At 35.8% G+C, this 27,019-nt stretch overlaps 1 protein-coding gene across 9 annotated transcripts; it reads right to left on the bottom strand.

Moving 5' to 3' along the window:
- Nucleotides 1-1,402: 1,402 nt before the first annotated feature.
- Nucleotides 1,403-26,666, bottom strand: LOC118281649 (2-oxoglutarate dehydrogenase complex component E1). Of its 9 annotated transcripts, none has more exons than XM_050701564.1 (23): nt 26,498-26,666; nt 24,544-24,654; nt 22,114-22,248; nt 17,993-18,143; nt 17,576-17,643; nt 16,778-16,895; nt 12,675-12,753; nt 11,341-11,517; nt 10,138-10,286; nt 9,844-9,929; nt 9,417-9,596; nt 8,874-9,054; nt 8,200-8,418; nt 7,687-7,880; nt 7,291-7,544; nt 6,867-6,979; nt 6,383-6,570; nt 6,139-6,232; nt 5,739-5,931; nt 5,287-5,424; nt 4,799-4,963; nt 4,033-4,128; nt 1,403-3,220 (listed from the first exon to the last, which is right to left on the bottom strand). In XM_050701564.1, exons 2-23 carry the CDS (start codon nt 24,628-24,630, stop codon nt 3,121-3,123), a joined length of 3,165 nt encoding a protein of 1,054 aa, XP_050557521.1. In that variant the 5' UTR covers nt 24,631-24,654; nt 26,498-26,666; the 3' UTR covers nt 1,403-3,120. The 9 variants fall into 9 exon arrangements, with proteins under 9 accessions (XP_050557521.1, XP_050557519.1, XP_050557523.1 ...); XM_050701562.1 differs by lacking the exon at nt 16,778-16,895 and adding an exon at nt 15,630-15,762; XM_050701566.1 differs by lacking the exon at nt 16,778-16,895 and adding an exon at nt 13,873-13,975.
- Between the last annotated feature and the right edge of the window lie 353 nt (nt 26,667-27,019).

Raw genomic sequence — 27,019 nt, 5'->3', positions numbered from 1 at the left:
CATCGTGTGTGGCGTATGCAGACGCGAGGATGTCGCGCAGCCTACTAGTTTAGTACGTCTATGATAGATATAATATAAAAAATGTTATTTTGAATTTTAGTATCTACACCTCTGTTAAGTATTGTTTAGCTCCCATAATCTAGTGCAATCAGGCAGACACACCGTATATGTACATAAAACGGTCTTCATATTCCGTAGTATCTAGGAAAAATTTACTAACCATAAGTACTACTGTTATTTTTATCAAATATAAAATGGAAATGGTTAATTTTAAATAGCATTAATTAACACAGATACGAAGATCTTTCGAAGGCTCTTTAATCGTACCGTTCGCGTGGGCAGAAAATTAACCTTCATTGTAAATTACTGGGTAACCTCTCAGAACATCGGTAAATACGAACGTAGTAGGTACCACCCACATATAGACTGTTGCTAGGTACATCCCTTACATCTAATCCTTCAACTGTGTTTTCTGCTAGGTACTGAGTTTTCAACTTACCATCTCTCTAAAGCTAAGTATGTACTCACATACGGTTTTATTCGATTGAGCAATCAGGTAAAATAAAACACGGCTTGAGCTTTCGTCCACACATCCAGCATTAATCTATCGAGTGACCCACGCCGTTCAGTATTCAGTATATATTCAAGTATCGAAATCTATACATACATCGAAATCTAAATATCTTTCAAATATAAATGGGCCCATTCAGGCTAAGATCACTCCCACACTGTCGACTTTTTATCATATACATAAATCTACAAACAAACACCTGCCTTTAATATTTTCAACTTTAATTCCAAACCCTTGAGCGTAGCCCGCATAGCTCGAGATTATCGCACCCGCATGATGAAAAAAAAGGATGCCTCACAATACGCAGGGTTTATTCAAACGAGCGCGTCTTTGAAGTGGCAGTGTGACGTGTAAAACGCACTAGGAACTGATACCATCTTTAATCTTCGCACCTTTTGGTGTGGTCCAGCTAGCCAAGCACTTTATAAATAGGGAGCAGCGACAGCTTTGTACGGTGAAATGAGACTAGCGCGCGATAAGAATCTTGAAAGTGCTCCAAGACAGCGGTGAGCGTGCCACCTCAAGGGCACTGTGATCTATTGCGCTTTTCATTACGACACGCCACTATTTTCGAGAATATTAGGCACTTTATTTCGGCGTTATTTCAGCCGTAGGCCACTAATCCGTACAGCTGATAGCGTCACTGCTTGTTATATATTGGCGCAGCTCTATTCTCGCGTTTGTTTATTTTTGAGTCAGTTTATATGTCATCTTCTTGCAGTCTCATGAAAATGTTGTCTGCTTTTTCTCAAAGCGTTACAGTGAGGTTTTAGAAAATGATGTGTCAAGGACAAGGTTCAAAATGTCGTGAGACGGATTAAAACGAAATAGTTCAATTAAAAGTATATTTATTGTAAATAACTAAATCAAACTAACATTTAGCAATAAATGACTCAGGTAGTACTTGCCAAAAGAATACCTATTATCAGTTATGAAGTTTTTCAGCGGCGTCCTGAGCCTATAATATATCGAAAATACGTGAACATCAAAATATGTTAAATTTAACAATAAAACAATGCACCTACACATGCGAATAGTGTTAGAAAGCTAAACCGCATTAAAAGTTAAGATTGAATGTCACATAATACTAAGTTTGAATAAAGCTTAATTTTACACGTGGCTAGTAGGTACCTGTTCACAATAGTGAGACAATTACGATTTCCTTTACTTCTACATACATAAGGTAACGACATACATTCGAAGATTGACTACAGACAAGATAATTATAATAGTATGCGTCGGTTTATACAAAGCGTTGGATGTTGGTGTTATCCCTTACAAGGTGCCGTTCTTAACGGCGGTAACTATCAGCGAACTAAACCTAGGCGCGGGGTCGCGGCTCGGGAGGTTGCAAACCAAAACGACCTCTATTACATACATTTTATGTACTAAGGTGCAATTTACTTTAAACTGGTGCCTAGTTACTAGACATACATTTACTCACTAACTAATAATATCTCATCATGTACAGTACCGTAAGCGCAACTATTGTATTGGTAACAATCGCACTTGCAAGCGAAGGATAATTAAGCGTCTCAGCAAATAATGGTGTAAGTAGGTACTCAAAATTTGAAACCAAACATTACATTCAATACTTTTAATCAAAACTTATTAGTGAATTAATAATTCGGTTTACAATTTCAATAACTGCTTTTGACACCATTGCGAGTTGGTTAATCCCATTAATTTATTTCAGTCACTTTAATTACGTGAGCGTTAATTAATATCAAAATTATACGGGTAAAAGGTAAACGTTTATAAATATATCACAATAAGTGGGCGCCGGGCGGGGTGCGCGGCGACGCTGCACGTTTCTATTCCCGCTCTCTAGCTACGCCCAATGTCATCGAGATTATACACATCATCGCTCGCCAAGTGCGATTACTGTTCTACGTAATAAGTTTATATGTACGTATCCCCAAGACTAGCAAAAGGAACGTCATAACTTCAAATCCGTTAATGACAAAATAATCAAATAAAAAAATAATAAATTTATGTACATGAAAATAATACAACCAGCGTACGCGACGCCATTTTGCAATTAATGTACCATTTGTTTCAGTAAGTAATTATAATCTAGTACGCATCATCATAAGTGGAGACTACGTTATATTGCTTTTACAATAAAAATAAATTATGTAGGTTCTACAGATCACGTATGCTACATTAAATAAATAAATAATAATTTATCTAACTAATCTACCTAAACATGAAGAGAATTACAACAAAATACTGAGAGTAAGGAGAAAAATTAACATTTTAATATTTTACAAAAATAAATTTCGTTCGACAAAAATAAATGATCATGTCAAAGATAAATCACGTTTCGAGATAGATTACGTAGATATAGATCCTGTTACAATGTGGTTACGTTTCAATATGGCATGAATGTTGTCTACTATAACAGTATATTGGTTTGTAACGTTCTAAACTGTGTACACTGACAGTGTTGTTTCGTAAATGGCCGTCTATTTGTATTGTATCTAAGAGTGTGTTGGGAGCGTAAGCTAGCCATTTCGTTCTACCGTCGCGTGTTCGTGTGTGATCGCTTATAGCACGCAGAACTCCTCGAGAAGGTTCCTGAGCTCCTTGTTGTGGGCCGCCTTGGATCCGGTGGCGGGGGCCGCGGCCGTCGCACGTCCGTTGTAGCTACAATAAAAAAAATCCACTTCACAGTCACTTAAAATAAAAACAAATTAAAAATGTTAATGTAAAGATCCATTGTCCTGTTTGTTTGTTTTTAACTATTCAAAAAGCTGCATAAGCAGAACATTGTAATCAACGAAGTATTCTAATGAGTTTAATTAGGTTCCATTTTTGCATAATTTATCTCTGCTCTTTTTTAAACTTGATAACATGCATAACCAACATAAATGGTTTAGAAACATACAAAATGTAAACAGGTATAGGATACATAAAAAGAAACATAACATAACAAACACATACAGACTTTTTGGATTGCGGCTTGAGTTTCGTTATGACAAATATAATATTTTACTCCCCTTTAAAATTATCGTATTAGTTCAGTACTACCTAATAATCATGAACTGAAATATTAAATAATGATCATGTTTAAATATTAAATAATACATGGTTTCATTATAAAGAAACCGATAATTATCGAGTTTCACTCAACACAAATTCTGCCGAAAATAAAGATAGCAAAACATCAATGAAGCAATTTTGTTAAATAATGTGATATTATGATGTGATGATCGATTAGCCAAGTTAGACTCGAAGTTACTTGCGTCTTACTTGCATATTTTTATGTCTTACAGAGTGTTTGACCAATGAATATTTTTTTAATATCAAATAAATGTCATAAACGGAAGTAACCATATATCACAGATTAGTCAAACACCCCGTTACTCAAACGTGCATGTGATTTGATGACATGATAAAATGTAAATGAGAATAATAAAGGATTTGGGGGGAAGGGACGCCATATGCCATGATCTCACCTAATGGTACGCGGCACTGGGTCAGCGTCGCCTGAGACAGGCTTCTCTTCCCGGCCGAAAAGCTGAGTAAACCAGTTACCACTTTGTGGCTTTACTCTGCAACCAATAGCCAGTTATATTATGGCGTACCGTGTAAAGGGCATTGATATTAAAAAGTAGGATTACGCGAATATGAACAGTATTAGGATTAGGAGTTACTGAATGATATAATACATGCAAATTTTAAAAACCATGCAAGCCCAAATGATTAACGGAAACTCAAGCCGCAACTTCCTTTTCTTTGTTTCGCTTTTCTTTATATATTTCTTGCGATCACATCGAGCAGCAAGCACTAACAATAACTTCTTATTTTTCATATGCAAAAAAGTTAACATTTTTTTCTTATTCAATATTTAACGCCTGCTTGACAACACATAGGTAGTATAAAAATAAAAATATTCCTGTTTACATATTAAAATCTTTAACTTATCAACCAACTTATAGAATAGGTATTATCACTTATAGTAGATTTGGATACTAGACATTTTGACAGAATGGGTGTTATGTCAAAATTCTGTGTCTTATACCCAATCTACACGGCCACTGTGAAAATTAATAATCGATCTCATATCCATAATCGATATTTTACTTTGGTTCTATTGAATTGTTCATTAAACGTAGTATGATCCAAGGATTCTGGACTGAGATCGTTTATTAATTTCGGTTTGACCGAGGTCGCATTAGAAAGGTAGTTCTCAAAGATAGTAAAACCTGTAAGTAAACATACCTGACGGTCTTCTGGTTCTGTAACAGCGTGCGGAACCTTGGCTCGACGTAGCCCCAGTAGCCGGAGTTCTTGTGCTCCTCCTGGCTCCATACAATGTTCGCGTTCGGGTACTTCTCAATCTCGGCCTTGATCAGATCGTAGGGGAACGGCGAGATCTGTTCCACTCTGTTTGAACATTAGAACATTGATTTTAAAGTTTTAAAGGCCCACCAATAGATGTTGATGCTCACTTGTGTCTATAGCACAATTAGTAGATTATATAGAGTTCATTCAATAGGAATCATAATGATGTGTTATTATTTTAAATACTTAATTTGGGCGATAACGCATTATTCCAGGAAAATGAATCGAATATAATCTCTTCTTTATAAATTTATGTTACTCATTAATATAATAATTCTATACTTATTTTGGTGCCATAACAGTAAATAAAATACAATAATTATAAAATATTATAAAATAAAATAATTTCAAAGTAGACAAATTACCTGACAATAGCAATGTCCTTCTCGAGTCCCTTCTCACGCCTGTGTTTGAGCAGGTCGTAGTAGACGCGGCCCGTGCAGAATGACAGCTTGCGAACCGATTTCGGGTCCTGGGATGCGACGCCCTCGTCGGGGATCACTCTGGATAAAGGTAAATAAAACTTATTTATTATTGTCCTTTAATTTTATCAAGTGAGAAAAGATTTCATTATTCTAGTTGTATAAAGTTCTAATTGTATAAAGCTGTAGACAAACTTATAGCTGTGTAGAATAGTAAAATACATTTTGTCACTATTCCTACTCTTTCTGCGGGTGTCGTAAAAGCTAACTACGTTATTACACAGTATTTACAACAGAGACCAAGCATGGGGATTATGGCAAACCCTCTTTCATAGAGTAGAACCAGAAGCAGTGGACTCTCATCAAATGTTGATGATAATACCAATCAAACTTACCTTCTGAAGCTTGAGCCATCCTTCATTTCATCGAATGAGGACTTGGCCTCGGGGTGACGCAGCAGAGACTTGGGAGTCATGAGGATGAGGGGCTTGCGGAAGGGAAGGGCGATCTGTCGTCGCAGGATGTGGAAGTATGAAGCAGGGGTGGAGCAGTTCGCCACTATCCAGTTGCAGTCGTGGAGCTGACGTACTGTAAACAAAAATGAACTTTGTTTTAATGGTTTAAGGTATTTATTTAGTTACGAGTTGGAGTCATGCTTAATTTCACTATTAGAACAGTAATAGAAATTAGAAAGTGAGATTCTGTAAACATATTTTAAATAGCTCACAATGCTACCTCAACAGCTAACATTTTATAATACGCAATTCAACTCAACATAATATCATTATGACCTACCTTCATAGTCGGGGCTCTCAGGAGGCATGTAGTCGGGGTCGTCAGCGCACATCTGGAGGAACCTTTCAGGTCTGGCTGAAGAGTGCTCGGGGCCCTATAAATGATAACAATTTTTAATTTACCAGTTACATAAGCTTAAACTATTCAACTCACTCTTCTCTATCATAATAATTATTGCAAACATCAAAGTCAAACGTATTTTCAATAAGATTGTTAATAATATGTAATAGAAATGTATGCTCACCATGCCCTCCATGCCGTGAGGTAACAGAAGTACGATGCCGGACTGTCGCACCCACTTGGCCTGTCCGCTGCAGATGAACTGGTCGATGATACATTGCGCGCAGTTGTTGAAGTCTCCGAACTGAGCCTCCCACAGTACCAGCGCGTTCGGGTTTGTCATCGAGTAACCCACCTCGAAACCGAGCACGGCTATGTATAAAAACAAAAGAATGCTTTATTACTTCAACATCTTGTACAATTTCATAATATTTATGAAAGCAAATTAATCTGATACTTCAAAATCATGCACAGCAAAACGTACAAATGCACGATGTATTTGTTCACAGTTGACGGCGCGAGGTCTTTCGCCTCGTATAATCCCGGTTTCGCTCGAAACTAGTCGAGTATGGTCCACTCAATAACCTTATTATTTATTCACATCTTTTCTTTGATCTTATTATTTAAGAATTGTTGAATAAAAGTTAATTTCTTGCACATTTACTCACCGTATTCGGAAAGTGAGCTGTTGCAGACGGTGTAGGGAGCCTGGTCGGGGTACAGGTGGCAGAGCGAGCAGTATGTCGCCTTGTCTACCTTCTGGTGGTGGAGCACGTGGTGCCTGAGGGGAAATACATTATTATAATACACTAGCTACTTCCGCGCGGTTTCACCCGCTCTGCTCGGCTCCTATTGGTCATAGCGTGATGTTTTATAGCCTATAGCCTTCCTCGATAAATGCACTATCCAACACAAAAAGAATTATTCAATTCGGACCAGTAGTTCCGGAGATTAGCGCGTTCAAACAAACAAACAAACAAACTCTTCAGCTTTATATATAGCTTTATGTATAGAAGTATAGATATAACATTATTCCATGGTATACAGATACGTCATAAGCCATAATAAAAAAAGAATGTAATCAAATAGTACCTGTGTGAGAAAGTTCCTCGCTCGACGTCCTCACCGGACAGTCTGACGTGGATTCCTTCCTTGAGCAGGGATCCGAAGGCCATCGCCTCACCCAGCGCCCAGTCCACCTGCCTGTTCTCCACCATAGCCATGCGGGCCTTCAGGATACGGAGCAGACCCTTGTGGATCTCGAACTCAGCCGCGTTGGGAGGGGGAGAAGAGAAACGCTTGCCGATGTGCACCAGGGTCTCTTCTACTACACCAGTTGGGGACATCTGAGAAGGGGAGAAGATTTATTATAATTTTTTGTTTACGAAAGTTTGCCACTACCAGCACCCACTACCACTGTGACTTTGGACTTACTTAGAATTTGAACTATTTTTGTCAAATTAACCGTATGTACTAAACAATAGTTACCTTAAGTGGGTCCTTGCCCTCGAAGAAGCCGGACCAGGGCGAGTCGAGCCAGTCCTTGAACTTGATGTGTGTCTCCTGTTTGGCCTGTGTGTATGCGTCCTCACAGATCTTCTCGTATTTGTCCTTCACGTCCTTCACTTCCGCGGCGGTAACCACGCCCTCGGTGATCAGCTGGTCGGCGTATTTCTCCAGAACTATTGATGAAAATAAAAGTATATTTAATAATAATACACTATAAAAAAACCTTCCTTACTATACAACAAATTTACGGTAATCGAAATAACCCAACTCCATGTCTAATAGGAATGACGAGATCTCTTGTGTCTCTTGCTTACGACCACTCAACCAACAACGGAATAAAAAGGATGTTTTGAGCATATAAAACATCCTTTTTGAGCATATAAAACATCTTTTTTAAGCATATAAAACATCCTTTTTGTTTCGTTGGTTGAGTGGTTGTAAGCAAGAAACAAACTTCTTGATTTGTGTTGTGAGATAAAATAAAAAATGTACCGGGCTTAGTGTTGTGGATCTTCTGGTACATGAGTGGTTGCGTGAACATGGGCTCGTCGATCTCGTTGTGTCCGTTGCGGCGGTAGCTGACGATGTCGATGACGACGTCCTTGTGGAACGTGGCGCGCCACTCCGCCGCCACGTTGCACACGTGCATCACCGCCTCGGGGTTGTCGCCGTTCACGTGGAAGATCGGCGCGTTCACTACGCGGGCCACGTCTGGAAACATACATTACATATGTGATTAGTAAATCATTATGCTACAGCTACTAGCATCATATCAACCTTCGTGAAACTAACTGTATTCATCATTTTACTAAATGAAATACTGTTTTACCAAGTGGCATATACCACTCGTCGGTTTATGATTTAGATTATGTATTTATTATGATATTAGTTAGAGCCGTGCTAGATGTACGTTACTTCCAACCGGCCTTTTTGAAAATCAATGGGGGCAATGGATATTTTGTCCCATTTAGGTCACATCCCAGATCTTAATCGAAAGCGCGTTCGCCTCTCTGATTGGCCTGTTTGAATAAACCAACCAACTAGAGCGCCTCGTTTTGATTACTTTAAACGTAAAGCAAACACATACTAAGAGTACTTTTAATTTTAATTTGTTTTTATAAAGAAATCTCTCATATATCATTCACAATATGTCCCAATGTACAAACCTGTGCAGTAAGCAGAGGAGCGTGAGTGCCTGGGGTCGGTGGTGAACCCGATCTGGTTGTTGACGACGATGTGGATGGTCCCGTGCGTGGTGTAGGCGGGCAGGTCCGACAGATGCATGGTCTCGAACACCACGCCCTGACCCGCGAACGCCGCGTCACCGTGCAGCAGGAGGGACATCACCTGAGGATGGGATTACGTGTTAAGAATATTAAGTTGTTGAGTTTGTAAATAAAGTATTTTTAGTATTATGGCAAACGAAAAAGTATATCAACTTTTGGATTTTCGAAATGTTGACTATTGGCACCAAATCTCGAATTGTACCCAGGGTATTGCAATGGGTAAACTTGTTGCCTTGTACTGGGGGAGTTCCGAATTCCACGCTCCATAAACATTTTCGAAGGCTTCTGAAATTACCTTACAACAACAGGAATAACCCGAGATCATTCACAGGGAAATCGTACACCTCAGTCAACGAGGAATTAAAAAGAAACGGAATACTGTTCAAACAAAAGTGTTAAGTAATATATGGTATGTTCTCATACCTTCTTGCCCTCGTTGTCACCGCGGTAGAACTGTTCAGCTCGGCACTTGCCCTGCACGACGGGGTCCACGGCCTCCAAGTGAGACGGGTTGGCACACACAGCCAGGCGGATGTTCTTGTTCGTCACGCGGTTCAGACGCTCGATGTATGTTCCCAAGTGGTATTTGACGTCACCGGAGCCCTATGTACAAAATGTTGTTGTTATTATAGGTTTATTAAAAAATGTAATTATTACAATACATACCTGACAAAGCTCTCTATAGTGTGCCGAAACACGGATCCACACGAGACAATTTATTTCCCATACATCTCATATACCGACCGTCACGTGGTCAATAATACACTACTAGTACTACTACCTATTCCTTACTTTCAGGTAATAGGAGTTAATAAATCTAAATAATGTCAAGTGACGAAAATATACTCACGTCATCTTCGGCTTCGAGGGCAGCGAACTGTGTGAACAACTGGTGGAGAGGCTTGCGGCAGACGTTGGCGACGACATTCAAACGACCTGAAGACAAAAAAGAAAAAATTACAGTCACCCATATTACATGATTCGTACATTGCACATAATTCACTCGATCTTTTCACCTTAAAAACTAAATAAACAACAGTAGATAATAACTTATTTCTTGATATTACGTCATAGTAGAATTATTGACAAATCTGCAGTTTTCTTCCGATAACGTGTACTTGTAGTGTTTAACAGAATAACCTACCTCTGTGAGGCATGCCCATGATGATGGACTCGACTCCAAGACGAGTGGAGACGTCGATGACCTGCTTCATCGCCGGGATCAAGATCTCGCAACCCTCCAGACCGAAACGTTTCTCTGACGACCATTTCTTCGCCAAGAAGTTCTCGAATCTGTATAAAATTATATTTATATGAAAAATAATACAAGGTATTCTATTACCCTGATCATTCCATCACGCGTCTGTGCCTCAATCAATCTACTATTTGTACACGGGTTTTTCCTATACTTGAGTAAAATTGTTCATTTAAAAAATGCTCTAAACTCGATTTTTTATTCGTCTTTATTATCACATTTTTTGCATAAACTGTTAGTAATATTTAGTTAATTAAGTGCCAAAACATATTAATTTATTTGAAAATCTCTGCTAAGTGCCATACTCAGATACATTTAATAATTACTTAATCCAATCCTTAGCTTAGTTTAAGTAATCACTAAACGTGCCTGAGTACGGCAGTAAAACAATTCTTAACAGTTCACAGCTCATATACATGTACAATGCACCTTTATGCAATTATATGCACGATATTTCTAGCTCATATCTTATCAGTAAGTATTTACAGTGCACTGTCGTCAGGTAATGCACACAAACATCTAGTTACACGCCTATTTGCCGACGCACAATGGCAATCCTAACTTAATTACATAATGTGTTGGTAACAATGTTTCGTGAAGAGCTTGCACTTGTATCGAGTGTTAATATTCTCGCCTACGTACGAGTGTTTGATAGCTAAACATTAATGGTGTAATTAGATTAGTATTAAGTATCACTAGCGTGCGTTTGAGAAGTGTAATTTGAAAAGAAATGTTAGCTATGTTATTTTAAACACAGATATCATTGTTATCTGTATGTAATATGAAGAAAAGAAAAAAACATCAATATTAAGGAAAAGTAACAGTAACGTTCGTTAGATATAATATCTGACAATGACTTGTCTTATCGCAAGTGATGCGATACAAGACGATATCAAATGATTTGCATAATATGTAGTATAGAAACTTACGGACAGTGAAAAATAATTAAAATCATCAAACAAGTTGTTGCTAGAACTGTATCTACGACGAACGAATTCGAGACCCTTTGCGCAAGTTGCGCTAACTATTTAAAACATGCGCAAATATTGCGCTAACGATTAAATACATGCGCAACTATAAATGTTTACTTACCCGGCAGATCTGGTGAGACGAGCGAGGATCAGCCTCTTCTGGTCTGGGCTCATTTTGCCAACGTTGGGTGGCTCGATGCGCTGCCTGATCCAGTTGCATTGCTCCAAAGAGTTGATGAACATGAACTCAATACCGATGTTGTTGCAGTATGCTTGCTCCAGACGGTTCAAGATTTCCCTGTAAAATTATATTTTATGTTTAACAATGTGTTAGATCAGGCTAGGTCCCAAAACTGCGATCTGAGGCAGGTAACAGTATCGTATAAAAAAATCGGTGACGTACTATGGTCCACAAGTCTCCTTTCAAACATGGGGATCATGGGGAAATCTCTATTTACCAGTGAACTAATGATGTTGATGTAACAAAGTACTTTTACTATCAATTATTAGGCAATTGACTACTAAATGTGTCACGCCTCTAATCATAGAGATTTGGAGGTGTGGCTCAGATAAGCGAACTCTTTTATTTTTAATTTTTATTTATTTAATTACATTATATTAGTCGTAAATTACTAAGCAATTGAAGATTAGATTAGAGCGGTTCTAAGAACAGTTTGACACATTTTTATAAACGGGAAAAATAGACTTTAATAAACAATTTTACATACAGAAATGTCCAAAAGGTAAAAAATTACATCTAGACAATCAGTAAAGGGTTTTCATCTTAGGTGTGTAATTATTAGCACCCATGAACAAAACCGCATATAATATTCTCAGCATTGTATTCTATTGAATTGAATATTCCACAACGTAAGTAATAAAACCAATCAGTGTGACATATTACAGGGCAATTTAAAAACCCCATTTATATCATTTGATAGACCATATTCTAAGTAAATGATCTTTGTATTGCTCCCTTCAGTCGGGTAATTTCCAATCAGCAATCAGCTGTAGTATCGATAACGATAAACGTGACGGACGCCATCGAGGCATCGAGACAAGGTGAAGGTGACAATAACACTGATATCGTGACGTTATCAGAACCAAGTGGCTAAGTGCACCTGCAGCAGCATTTTAGAAGCTATCCAAATATGAGGAAAAACTTGTAATACAACTAACTGCGTATTATAGGTATTGGGTACACTACCACCGGTTTACCGAGAAAAAATCAAAGAAATTGTCACGTTTTCCTCAACAGAATGCGTAGTGTCGCCATGTTGGAGATATCGAGCTATTAATGCAACCTGATAGGCTGAGTATTTCAAAATAGATAAGTAATATAACGCGCTTTACATCATCCGGGTCTGCGATATACACGCTCCGCTATCATTCCTAGCAACATTTCGAAATCACTTCTAGTTAGTGTGTACTTGTTGATTAGAATAGGCGACTTACCTCAACGGCAACGCTTTCTCTTTTTCACCAATAAAAGTAGTGGATGGAAGTTTGAAAACTCTGTCCATATCAGCTTCATCTAAAACATACAACAGGCAATCAGAGTACGAACGTTTAAAAGAAAAATATATCCTTAAATACCCATGAAGATGCAACATACTTAGACGAACCTTTCCGATAAAGCAGACATCAAAGCAAATTGAAAGTTTATCATATCCCTTTACTAGTTTCACTGTGTTCGAGCCAACATTATCCCACTGTACAACGCCCTTACGACAACATTACATTTACAGTTATATATACTTGGAAGTTACTGTATTAGATGGTACAATATACAGATGAGAAGAATCTGTGATGTGCAACAGTGTTGTAGATAGAACCATAGCTACATATATTTCACATTTGAATTCTCTGGCCACTGTCCAACACCGAGAATGAAGTAAATAGCACATCATCAATGCCAAACAATTACGTACATAATACTTTTCTATTTGTATAAACCGCGACCAATCGCAATATATTTTTATAATGATATTCACATACGTAGTATAGTAAATGGAAATTACATAGATACAATATAATCATGCAGTAGTTATATAAGTACATGCTAATATTCATACAATCTATTAGATACAGGCATGCAAATAATATAATAGTAATAGATAAACCATATGGGTATCGTGCATACATGAATACTTTGATGGGCATAGAGATGAGCAACTGCGCGTGCGAGCCGAGGACCTGTGCGTTACATCCACATTTCTTTATGAACTTGTAGTTATGGCTACCAGCTTCCAAATCGATTTACGAACAGACTTTAAATTAAAAATAAATGCAAATAAAAATAAAGGAAAATCTATTGAGAACGACATTGCATTAACATTGCTGATAAATTCTGTTCATAAAAAGTCCAAATAATCCGACTGCAACAACAAAATAATAAAATCAGTTAGGTAATTGTTTATAGCCAAATCCTCATTGATTAATTTGTTGCCTATGCACAAAATCTGATATAGGGGAAGCCCGGGTAACTTGACGAAACATCATATCAGAAATGTGACATGATGTGGGTGTGGTTTTACAATTTGTTGCAAATGGAAAATTGTTGGGGAAGATTGCTTCGCCGCCATAACTACCTACGTATGAGACAACGAGCGACCATGGTGCTTTCTGTATTTCAGGTTCTCGTAATTCTTACCAAACCGGTAGCTGTTGTGAATCACCGCCCGTTTGTTTTTACCGATCAAAGCGCTGTTCGCTATTTCCAACGGGTCGAGGTTGGCTATGTGATGTCCTCGGATCTGTTTTTTAGTGCACAACATTCTCATTTAGCGTGTATTATGTAACTGCTGATACTGAGTTAGTAGTCATATAAAACAATATAAAAAGCAAATTATAATAAATACACATTTCTTTTGCTGCAAGTATATAGCTGTAGGCATGTTTCATTCGTTTGTTGATGGGTTTCATGTGTTATTTTGGCTTTCTGAGCAGCACGTTATATGTACATAAAATACTTAAGTATCCATAATTGGGAACAAAATAAAATATCATCGTGAATAAGCCTGCGTGATAAATTAAATGAAGCAGGTATCAGAGATTATAATTATGTGATATCCTACCTACAAGTCAGTAATTAAGTCCTTAATGCGCTCTTTATGACTTTCATTTATAAAAGAAAACTGTGTCGTATGTAAAATTATCCTACAACGTAGATTACATTATATGATGCCTGATAAAATAATGGCCTAATCCATATAAAAAAAGAAAAACTCTTATAATTACATGTACACGTATAATACATTGTCAAAATTAATACTAGTAAAGTTTAAACATAAGTAATGAATAAGAACAAAAGTAATATAAAAATAAAAAGATATTACTAAAAATACAATAACCTTGTTCTAGGTAAAAATACATTAACATATCACATGAGTATTATAAAAATAAAAAACACATATCAGGTACAATTTTCACCTAACCTACAGTTGTCTGATCCATTCAATGCAGTTTGGTCGAAGGAACGAGTTCTACTTAAACCTAAATAATCTACATTTACTGGCATGATTCTTATTCACAATACTTCACCTTTCTATGTACAAAATCTAGTAAAGGAATATGATTACAAAGCGTTTAGTCTTATGCAGTGTTTCCATACCTCAACCAATATTCGTTAATAAAATTATGTTTACACATCATTCTATATTGCAACATAACAACACAATATAGTTATAAAAACAGTCATATTTTTATTAGTAACTTTTAGTAATTATTATAATATGACCGATATTTTCAAAAAGCTAGTCTCAACTTTATTTCTATAAAAATTAAGTCCAATTTTGTGTGTAAAATACTTGTTTGAAGTTACGAATTTGAAATTTCCCGCCATCTCCATTTAACTACTGAATCAAAGTACTACTACAGACCAAGCACCATTAAGCAATTCTAACTAAGTATGTACTATAGAGGTAAGTTAAAGTGTAGAGACGCGAGTGGACGAATACATAAGAATATCCGCAGACAGCCGGTGCGAGGAGTGATACCGAAACTAACCCCCTACAGTACCACTGGACAAATTACATTAGCGCTAAACGAATCCAATAGAATTCGAAAATGAATGTTTGGGATTGACATTAACTTATGTCAAACTTGCCATATGTCAATGTCAGTCCCATACATTCATTTTTTCAATTCTTCTGCACTATTCCGTCTAGCGTTAATGTCATTTGTCTAGCGGTGGACAACACAAGTTTCAAGTAACTCATTACTCAATACTCGAACCGTGACGATGTCAATTGGACAGATGTTTACTACGTAGGAAACTAATTAATTGTTTGTTTGGGTTAACGATTCACACGAATTATCTTATCGTTGCACTAATGATGCATAATTGCGAAGTCCATTTGACATCAGCGTTGTCCAGTCGAATACGTGATAGATTTAGATCGTCCATACCGAATCTGACGTGTTGTCTAATGACTGCCTCGTTAGCGAAGGCTCGTAATCCTCCGTGCCATTCGTTGCTCGATATCGGGTCCCCGACGGCGATGCCCAGCGGGTCTAAGTGCGCCACTAGGTGACCACGTGACTACATTCAACGTAAAACAAAATCTTCGTAACAAGACAATTAAATACCTGTCCCCATCATGCATCTTCAGATATATAGACAGATACATATACATAATACTTGTATAAGCGGGCTCATAATGGTATCGGTTGCTTTATGCATTAGAAAATATGTACATTTGTATTTGTAGGTAGAAAGTTAATATAAGTTACGTCTCGAGGATTAAGAAGTCTATAGATTGATACGCAGCATACATAGTATTAAGAAAATGCCTCAATGTTCCCATAAACGTGCATACTGTTCTTCAGTCTATGTAACCATTTATCGTGCTCGAAGTAGAAAGAAAATTAAGGCAGTCGTTATTATTGATTCCAATTGAATATTTTTGTATTATTTGAGACTAGCATTTTACGTCGGTCGGTCGAGTTATTTCGCATGAACAAATGTGATGATGGATGTCGTCATTCAGTTATGATCCTTCTTGCACTATATTATCATTCGGTATTATACAAATTGGTTATAAAATGTTAGGATTATTTGAGTGACTAAAACGGCTTGAAAACAAAAACTACTGCAAAATAAAACCTTTGATATCAATCGACAGCGAATATTATCACACACATGCATATACAAGATATAATGTCCTAATATACAGTTCTATAACACAAGCAGTGTAGTTGAACAAAATGTGTTATCTACAGTATAGGCACGTCTTGTACACGATAAATCAAACGATTCAAGTTTGAGGACAACACTAGTTATAGTGATACATTAATATGATGCATTGACATCTATATGTTAAATGATTTGCGTGGTGTAAAAGCTACGACTATCCATGGGTGTTCGAGGCCACTTGTACTCGTGACCACTCTCTCATCAAGCATGACTAGATAAATATGTATGTGTGTTATAAAATCGCTTACGAAACACAACAATCAATGACACGCAATGCAATGTTGAAAAAATAACGAAACGAAATACGACTGTGGATGCGTCCATATTAACGAGAGCGACAGTTCCGTAGTCTCCTGCGTACCAAAATTGAAATATTTCCTCATGATGAGCTCGGAGCTTGGGCCGCGCATGCCTAGCTGAGGCAGGTTCGCCGTCGTGATGCCGAGCGGGTCCACGTCGGCCGCCAGGTGACCGCGAGCCTGTCACGCACCCGCCACCACATCACATTTTAGCCCAAATTGCATATATCCACGACCTAGCGACTACACCTACGTCACTTACATCCATAAAACCATCAATCTTGGTAGATGTTTTCGTCGCTAGGTCGTGTCACAGAATTTAGACCTGTTCAACGAATAGTCTTGAAACCGCAGTGCCAATTGTTCCACACGCAGTAACAACGACTGTATCTTGTAAATGCCCATTTCCATTTGAGCTAGACTAATTCTTAATTACACAATAATAAAAATAAAAACATAATTTATAAATCTTAATTAAGAACAATTTACCTATCTTCATAATACATATGAGCGCGACCTACAGGCGTAACGTAAGAAATAATGTGTATAATGGTACAACACAACCTAGATCTATCATTGTCTTGATCAAACGTGTATTACATAGGGGAGTAAAACAAAGGGGGAAACATATTTAGTTCGGGAGCATATGACAAGAACAAGTCATTCATTCCAAAAACACATTCACAGTAGAATGATGTATTGTGAGAGTTATTTACTATAAAATGTTTTGAATAAATGTTTTATTCTTCATGTCCTCACTCCCTAACAACAAGACAAGTTACATGTAAGGGACAAAAGTGCAAACAATAATGAATATATCACAAGAATCAAGTCATGTATAAAACAGGAACATTGGTCACCTGGTAACTCCTGATGATAGCCTGCACAGCTAGATGGTCGTCGATTATCTTCTCGTTAATCGGAGATCCTGGGAAAAACCATTACACAAGTATAAATAACATCGTTAACTTGGAATGTGATGTTTATAGACAAAACTATGATAATGAAAACAAATGTAGATTTATATTGGAATTTTATTTTAATATTTTATGTTTAAATAATATACCCAGTTATATAACAAGAGTTATCTTCATAATTATAATGATAATAAAGCAAATTAAACTGAAATGTTTGAGCTTTCGAGTTCGAGCAAGTAGAACTTTCCCAAATAAGTTTATTTTAAGAGATTTATGTCACAACTGGCGAAAAGTGAGTGACTAAATTCACCTTTATTTACTACAATTACTTCCTAACTCATCATCAGTGACAATACCAACCTGCAGCAATGGATGGCATACCAGCACCAGCTGGTACCAGTGAGGTAAGAGGGACTTCATTCTTGTTGTAGGGCGCCAGGTTCGGCGGCGCTGTGTACGCTGTGCCGGGCTGAGCTCCAGCTGTCGCATTGCGGAAAAACGCGTCCCATGACTAGAAACACAAATACTTTAGTTTAATATTTAGTTTAAATGAAACAATTTAATCAAAAGTTTAGCTAATGAAGTAATAGAAAGCTGACCAATTTGTTGGACTTTGAATAGGGGTTATTTAGGGTAGACAAAACTATTAGATAAACTTATTGTAGGGCTCTCGAGCTAAATAGTGACAATACTGGCAAAACAAAAAGAAAAAGTAGTTGGACATGAATATCTGAAGATCGAGTAGATTTAAGAGGTGAGCTATATCTAGCAGCGAATGATGACCAATTGGCAATGTGTCGAGGAAGTCGACTGGTTTCAACCCATAGTAGAAGCTCATATTCATATTTAGCAGGCGCAACGATCACCGCGTCGTGTGTCGCGGAATGCTACTCATGAATATGAGCCCCTAGGATGACTTGAAACTAGTCGAGTTCCTCGTCGTGTTACATGAGTGAACCGATAACATAATAATAAATAAACGTTGGTATTAAGAATCCATTCTTCTTTTAATTAAACATAATTGTTAACCACTATGTAAATCCTTAGTCTAACAAATTGTGACATCAAATATCTGGCTGTTAATACCCAGACCGTGAAAATCAATACGTTTTGCATGCATAAGTGGTATGAACTTATTTTAAAACTTAAAAGAAATACTATGCTTTTTCCCTGTTCATTCTCAGCCAAACATCATTCTCTGGCGAAAAATCAAAACAATGATTTTACTAGAAATAAGGATGTTTAAATTCCACCTTAAGAAGATTTGAAGTATACCTGATAATGACATTTTATTTTAATGTCCGTGTTGTAGATTGTTTTATATTTACAGAATATACTTTGGATATATTAATTTGAAATATCGTGACGTCACTTTAGGTACGTTTTATACATAGAAATGACGTATTTGCTTCCATAAACTTTGATTCGTTTCAATCTAATCTTAGTATTGTCATCTTATATGACAAAATAATGTCTATTACCTTTCATTACCTAAGTGACGGACTAAATAGATTTTTAATTTTCATACCCCGTCATCATCCCTATTATTTAGGTATAGAAAGAAAAAAATGGCTGATAAGATAGAGTGGCACATAATGACAATATTTTTACAGTACATATAGCGGTACTGGTATATAATAATTAAGTTACGTCACAAGTACCTACGCAAGCAAGTCACGCTGAGATGGACAAATGACGCACATTATAACATTGCATAAAAAACTTTCATAGAGTTCACGACGCCAAATTATTCATGGAATTATGAGTGGTGTATATGCTAATATCTACATTATTTAAGTACTACCTTTCTAAATAGGTAGTATTTACCATTAGGTCTTAGGTAGTAGTATTTACTATTGGGTCATACTGTGCTACTACCAACTGATCACTAAGTTCTGGTCCCAGTATCAGAAAAGGAACCATTATTGCCGATTAATCCGATTGCGAAATAGGTAAAACGGAGTTTGAAATGGCACCTGGTAACATAACCCTTACGTTCATTACGTTAAGATTGTATACCAACAATCATGTTATATGGAACTATTAAATTTCTATCTTCTATCCCTTTCGAAAAACAACAAACATGTACATGTCACTATGACGTCATCATGATACAGAAGGGGCCACTTCCTGACATTGATACCAAAACAACGGTCAAGAGATGAGTCTTATCACTACAATCAATCAAAGTTAAATCTGATAATAGATACTTGAGGCTTATCAATTGAGCCTTTCTTAACCGCCACCATTCCACTTTCATAAACCTCGTTTCTTTAATAGTTATTACAATGTGGTTATTTCACGTGTAATAATAATATGGCCTGTTACTTGGTCAAGGAAAATTCTTATCGATAAATATGCACGTACTTATTCAGAACGGTATTGTAACTATGTTCCATTGTAAAACCCGATCATTGTAGAGCACAGAACTAAACGCGAATATCTGTTAATCTATGAGTATATCTATCCTATCAAGCAGAACTGCTGAATAGATTCAGACGAAGTTATGGACTTATGCATATAGATCAAAACGATCTAGACCCCAGTGCAATTGCAAAGTTTTTTTTTAAAATTGCGAATTACGTATTGTAATTAAATTCCTAGCTTGCCATGTGTAAAACAGGAGTGCATGATAATATATTCCATTTTTAATTGAAATTACCGCGTCAACCGTGTCAACAAAGTTGATGTAGTAACAAATGAGTGAATGCTAATTTTGAAACTACACTGTGGGCGTAATGACCGCGAAACGTAGACGCTGTACCAGTCAGTATTGTTGGGGATAGATTGGATTGAAGCAGAAAACTCCAACTACGGAACAATAACCAACGCTAGTTAGTAATCACATGAGAATTAGTATCGCACGAATTGACAATTCTCTCTCGTGACCATCCTTTTCCATTTAACACGTAATATACGTCACAAACTATGTTATAATTTCCCTTTGGCTCTAATAACACTAATAAAAAGTATAAAAAAATTAAATGCTACTTTTACAATCTATTTTGAGCACTAAAAGCATACCAACAGAGTAGCTTATTTAATTAATCAGTAAAGGGGTTTCAAATGAACTGATTTAGTAACTCAAGGTTCCCGGTTATTACCGGTATGAACTGGTAATAATGACGTCTAGGCCTCGTCTAGACAACGAATCAAGTCACCTAGTCGTAATTGATAGATATTGAATAGTACTTAGAGCGCTTATCAACCTGTTGCTAAATCAATGTGTTGTTTCTCCATAAACAGTAAATCACGGCTTTTATAAGTGATCACCTATTTAAACATGGCATTGAATATAAAAAGGTTATTTATTCGACTATTTTTCTCTTTGAATGTTGGAGACAATACCTCTCGATGGTTGATTTACAGTCATTTAAAATGACATTGAGAGTCATTTGGGACACATTGAAAACGTTGGCTATTACGATAGACTGACGATTCACGTGTGACGATGCCAGTTCAAAAATAACAAATTATGCCATAGAATTAAAATACACTAGTTAGAAGAGCATGAGAATTGAATGGGAAAAACATAGATAAAATTATTATTGTAGTACTAGACGCTCACTACTTCAGTCAATCACAAATTCTTATCTAATTACGACGTATCAGACGCCAGCCCAGATTAGTTTGGCAATGACATTATAGTACCTATCTAATTCACAAACAGTTTTAAGCCGAACACACATTGATCGAGAGATATTCGTTCAATTGTTACGATATCCTCGAAAAATAGAGATACCTTATACTTGAAAACTTGAATTTATCTAATCTAGATCGTAAATAAAAATGTCCGCAATGCTGTCATCGTAAAATAAGATACTGGCGGTGACACGAAAAATAAATATTTATAAATGTACAAGCGCATTGCTTGCGATTGCGTCTTCTACCATGGAAACCCTGCGCTCATTAATCATGGTAAAATACTGAGTACTGAGATTCTCATTCTCATCAGTTATCTCGAAGTAAACACTTAAGGAAGATTTTCAATTACAATTATATATTTTTTTCCTACATTATGAATGAACTTCACTAAGCATATTTAATCTATTTAATTCTTATCACATTAATGACTGACTAATAATCTTTTCTAATTGTAACTGGTTATCACCGGCGCCCTGATTCATATGATTATTTTATTTTATTATTGAGTATTTTTTCCACTGGAAAACGTAATACCACAAAACCATATAACCGCGACACGGTACCCACGGTATTTTAATACAGCTATCTAACGCTATATAATTTATTTTTGTAGAAACTGGTACTATTTATCAGTAGTCAAGGTTCAATGTCTTGTAGTGAAGTAACTGCCTAAGTACCTAGCTATTATTGGTTGTATACATATAATTTTAACTCTAGCCATTGGTCAAGAACGTTCTTACTTGGTACTTATTTACCACCCAGTCAGATTGCGGTGGTGCACTGAAAAAGTGAATATTAAGAATTCGAGTAGTTGGTAAATTAATGTTGAAACTTACCGCATGTACAGAGCTGGAGTCTGCGAGCCATGAGTTGTACATGGTCTCCACGTATGCTGAGCTGGAGCCATTGAGGAAGGGTTCAGCAGCCGCCGAGCTTTTGTGCCTATATCCGACTACTGACCCTGCTGTTGTCTGTACAAACAAAAGTTATAATTAAATATAAGATTATCAAAACAATTCCTAACAAATGCACTTTATAATTTAAACAACAAAACTTTGCAAATACTTCGATCGGTGCATGTTACGTCAAATGACGTCAATCGAAGAGAATACCGTCGTTTATTTTTCAAACATGAAAATAAATATCTTTCCTGGCATACACATTTCGCTTGGCTGCCCTCCAATTGTCTTTGTAAGCCAAAATCAATTCTATATGTATTGGAGTAGATAACAAATTCATACTTAAATTGTTGACAATAGTATTGTTCCTTACTAATTGATGTATGATGTAAAGGTTGAACGCGACTGGGTTAAAAAAACAGCTAGCAGTGAGATAAGAATATGGAACAAAGTTTATCAGGGGAACAAAGGGGCTCGGCAGTCTCGTCACGTCAGTGTATAGTCTCGACTAGATACGATAGAGCAAGTTGGAGGCACGACAGCACCGCTTATAGTGCTTACACAACGACCTATCATAGAATACGGGCCGCGGTCGCCACGGGCGAAACTATCGATCGCACTCTACAAATAAACATCTGCAATAATAATGTGCAGCTTGATCATTTCTCGAAAACGTTCGTTCTTAGATATTTATTGGAAATGGAAATGTATTTTAAAACCAACAATACAGGGAAGGTTTATTTAAGAATTATGCATTTTTTTATGATTTATTAAGATAATTGAAAGATAATAAATGTGCAGTAAACTTTTTTATTAAAGTCTTATCATGTTTCCTGTATTTTTCTTTCAATCGCATTTCCTGTTTTGTCTGTTATAGATTTTGTTCGAACGCGACACCTCTACCTTGAAATTTCTCGAAACAGATAACAATACTCGTGCAATATCAAACAAACAAGAGAATTTATCAGCGAGTCGAAGCGTAAAATACAAAAATAGTTGTGCAACTTTCATTTTAGTTTTTCATTTCCACGCAAAATACTGAAGTCTTAATAAGAATTAACATAATCCCACGTTCTCTTACATAAAACAGAATTTAATTATACAATGGACTCAATAAATGACCCCGCCCTGGCATGGTTCGAATGAAAATGAATTAAATACCTATCTATCAGGCATTCCTTTAGATATTGTGGAAACGAGAATGGCATTTAGGTACTTCATAAAGAAGAATTATTGACCCACTTTGTATTATTATTCGAATAATACCGTTTGTAAGCATGCATGAAGTATCTGCCCCATTATGCTTCTTACTAATTATAAAGAATAGCTACGACTAATTACTACTTTTATTCGGTGATAATGATAATAATATCTACTTTCTACTTCAATCTACCTCTTATAAAAATCGACGTACAAAAAGCAGTAACGTATTTTTAGCTCCAATTATTTATATTCATTCAAGGATTTACTTTTTTAAGAACATTACTGTGGGTTTATTTTAAAATTTTCGTTTTTATAAGGAAATATGTACACGACCGTGGATTTATTTCCGTTTCGCGGAATTTGCGACAGGCGACAGGAAAAATACGTAAAGCGCTAACCCAGATCTTATGTATCGGTTTCTTAAGTCTAAGGCAGCAGTAGGTACTTTATCTAAGATTTACTTGTAAAACAAACTACATTTAAAAATAAAATACGCCAAACGAATCAAGTTATTGCACAAAAATCAAATTCTGCATGCCTTAATTATCGCAGGGGTATTCCCAGCATTTTGGTGCCCTTGAACTTGGTTACAAAAACAAGTTTATAATTTATGGTACTTATAAACTGGTGGGATCGAGTAGGTACCAGCTACCGAGGGCAACACGTGACGATGACGCATACGTTGTCTTTGCAACGCTTCACTTCAACATGACGCGTCTAATCTGTCTAATCTACCACTGTCAGTAACACATGATTTCCTCAAATGTATCTTGATTAACCTATAGTTAAACTGTACCTAGATTTTCAACAGTTTCTACAGCGTCGCTACGCAAGGTCGGCAGTCACAGGTTACTGTTATATGACCATGGCACTAAACCACCTTGAACTTATTGTTTCGTAACCAGTAAACTAATTAATTGTAATAGGTATTAAATAAAATATTGTCTTACATTACAGATTTTATGATTTTTACTTTTATCTGAAGAGTAATTCCCAGACACTTGATGATTCATATGAATTACCTATGTGTTAAACCATTACTAGAAAAAAGATTAACAGTAATAGTAATATCATAAACAATTAGAAAAACCCAGAAAAGATATCTTAAAATTGGAATAATTAAGCCACAGATAAAATTAGCACAGATCAATAAATATGACTCACCTGTGGTTTGTTCAAGAGCCATGATGCAAACCGTTCGTTGTTCCCAACTTTATTTGACAGCTGAAATATAACCCTCGCGCGATGCATGTTTGTTTGAGTCTAGTGTCAGATCTGTAAACAAAAATTATATCAATTGTATTGCCTGTTTTTATCACTATATTATCTAGTAATGACATATAATTCTTCAAAATAAGTTACAAAACATGTTTACAGGTTGAAATTGCTATCAAAAATTATGATTCAAGTGTACTGAGAAACATAAATCAGTCCAAAGGCCTATTTTAAGTTTGTTTATTTCACTAAGATAAAACATTTCGAAATAAACATGAAAATTTAATGTATTCAGAGAAAATTACCCACTAACTAAAGCCTTAGGTAAAAATAATAATTTAATTTGGATATAATCCTCACACATTAATATTTTACACATTTTTATTCAGTACCATTAAGACAAAAAAGATATGTAAATGTTGTACATAAAACAAGCAGTAGAAAGATAATGATACTTGAGAATTTAGGACAAAACACTGTCAATGCCAAAATAACTGGCACACAGAAATCTTACAATCATTGTGTTTATGTACCTACTTTATGTTTAACTATTACTTAGCACTACAATCAGGCATGTAACTAAATATTTCCTTTTTATTTATTATTATTATATTACAATATTTTTCAAATGGAGAATATTTATAAATTTTATAAAAAAAATGTGAGCCCATGAGTGTATTAAATCTATGATTGATTAAATTGTTGTCTATAAGTATCTATAAAAAACAATATTTAAATAAAGAAAAAAATATGATTGATTAGGTCTATAAAACTAATGAAAGGTTATACTATAAATATAATGGATAAAAACCAATTCCTACATTATTCTAACAAAATATTTCTTACTCTAATTGCTTAGGCAGTATTTCTAGCAATATGATCAATCTTGATATGAATATCAAGTCTTTATATGAATGTTATATCTAATAAATATAATATTGTGTATATAATTACATATAATATCTTTCAAGCTACTTTCTACTTTATAAAAATTTGGCAGGTTTTCAAATTTGTTAAATAGATGCACTCACATGTTCTAATATTATTTATAGATGTTAAATAGTTCAAGGTTATAGGAGAAATCACTTGTTTACATGAGCCAAACTTGATTGTTATTAGGGCTTATACAAAAAGGTATATAAATGGTCCAAATAAGGATTTAAAATGAATGTTATACTATTTCCAATAGGATTCCAATTAGCATGAAATCATGTGACTTTTATTTGATAAAACAATATTGCAAGTACTTTCAATGAAAATATTATACATGATACATAATGTTTGAGCCTTTTGAAGGGTACCTTTCTAATAGGAAATTTTGACTCAAAGAAATTAAAAGAATTCATTTAAAATAATACTAGTTCTTTGATAGATTACTAAAATATAATTACTTGTATCATTGAGAGTAATTATATCGTCAGCTTAATGAAAACAGATGTTAACGTTGGAGAATAGAAAGGTCCGCAATTTCGTCATTAGTCATGGGGCCCAAGGTGGCAACTTTCTATACACATGATCCATCTATGATAAAAAGATTATATAATCTTCAATTGAAGTCTAATTTAATAATTACTGAAAACTTTACAGCAACTATAACTGAATACCCCAGTTTTCCTAACCTCTTTTTACACCCATTGCGTCACATAATGCGGAATTACACTAACGTTACAAATAATTAGTTACATACCTGATAAGTTTTACTCTCACTTGAATATTTCACAAAAAATATAACTGATCAATACTGAAGTCTCGTGATTCAAGGTTATATAACACACTCTTTTCACGTACAAATTTGTAATAGGTATATTGCGGTGAGAAGCTGCTGAATCAAAAGTATTCTTATTGCATCGTACTCAATTAACTATAGGTACCTAAACCTAATTTATCCTGAGTAATAATTTACCTTCGACACTATTCGAATGTGTAGTAAAATGTCTTGTCTGGCAAGCACAGTCAAATTTGATTAAAAGAATTCAAAAATTCATGCTTTTCGCTGATTCGCTGCCGTCGTCACTCGTCTATTCTCGAAAGCTGTGGCAAACTGTCAAAATTGATGTTTAGTGTTCACAGATTGTTAATTTTGAACATAGACAACGAATAAGGGTTTCAATATCTATGCTAAGAAATACCTTAAGACAATTTTATAGTTAAACAAAATTATAGTACAAAAAGGCACTTTTAGACGTAGAACAGAAATGTTAAATCTAGATATAAATAGGAGAAATGGTAAAAAAATCTATTCCTAATTCCCCGAGACTTGGTTCTTAGTCTATGACTAAAGCTATTGTTCTCTCTCTCTAGTCTATGGTACTAATTTTAGGAACGGGCAAATAAAAATCCGATTTTAAACAGCAATCGGGAAAACAGTCTGGCCAACGAAAGCTGACCAAAACAAGGCGGCAAATTTAAAAAATCAAGAGCTGCT

The sequence above is a fragment of the Spodoptera frugiperda genome, chromosome 20 (genome assembly GCF_023101765.2).
Source record: "Spodoptera frugiperda isolate SF20-4 chromosome 20, AGI-APGP_CSIRO_Sfru_2.0, whole genome shotgun sequence".
Taxonomy (NCBI): domain Eukaryota; kingdom Metazoa; phylum Arthropoda; class Insecta; order Lepidoptera; family Noctuidae; genus Spodoptera; species Spodoptera frugiperda.
This window is presented reverse-complemented; position numbering and strand designations above follow the sequence as displayed.

What these genes read in the sequence shown, in the direction of transcription:
- LOC118281649 (XM_050701562.1), bottom strand. Translation starts at nt 24,630, where the DNA reads ATGCATCGCGCGAGGGTTATATTTCAGCTGTCAAATAAAGTTGGGAAC. An exon ending in CTCACGGCATGGAGGGCATG is followed by an intron (nt 6,233 to 6,382) that starts GTGAGCATACAT and finishes TATCATTTATAG; the next exon opens with GGCCCCGAGCACTCTTCAGC. An exon ending in CAGAACCAGAAGACCGTCAG is followed by an intron (nt 4,129 to 4,798) that starts GTATGTTTACTT and finishes TATTGGTTGCAG; the next exon opens with AGTAAAGCCACAAAGTGGTA.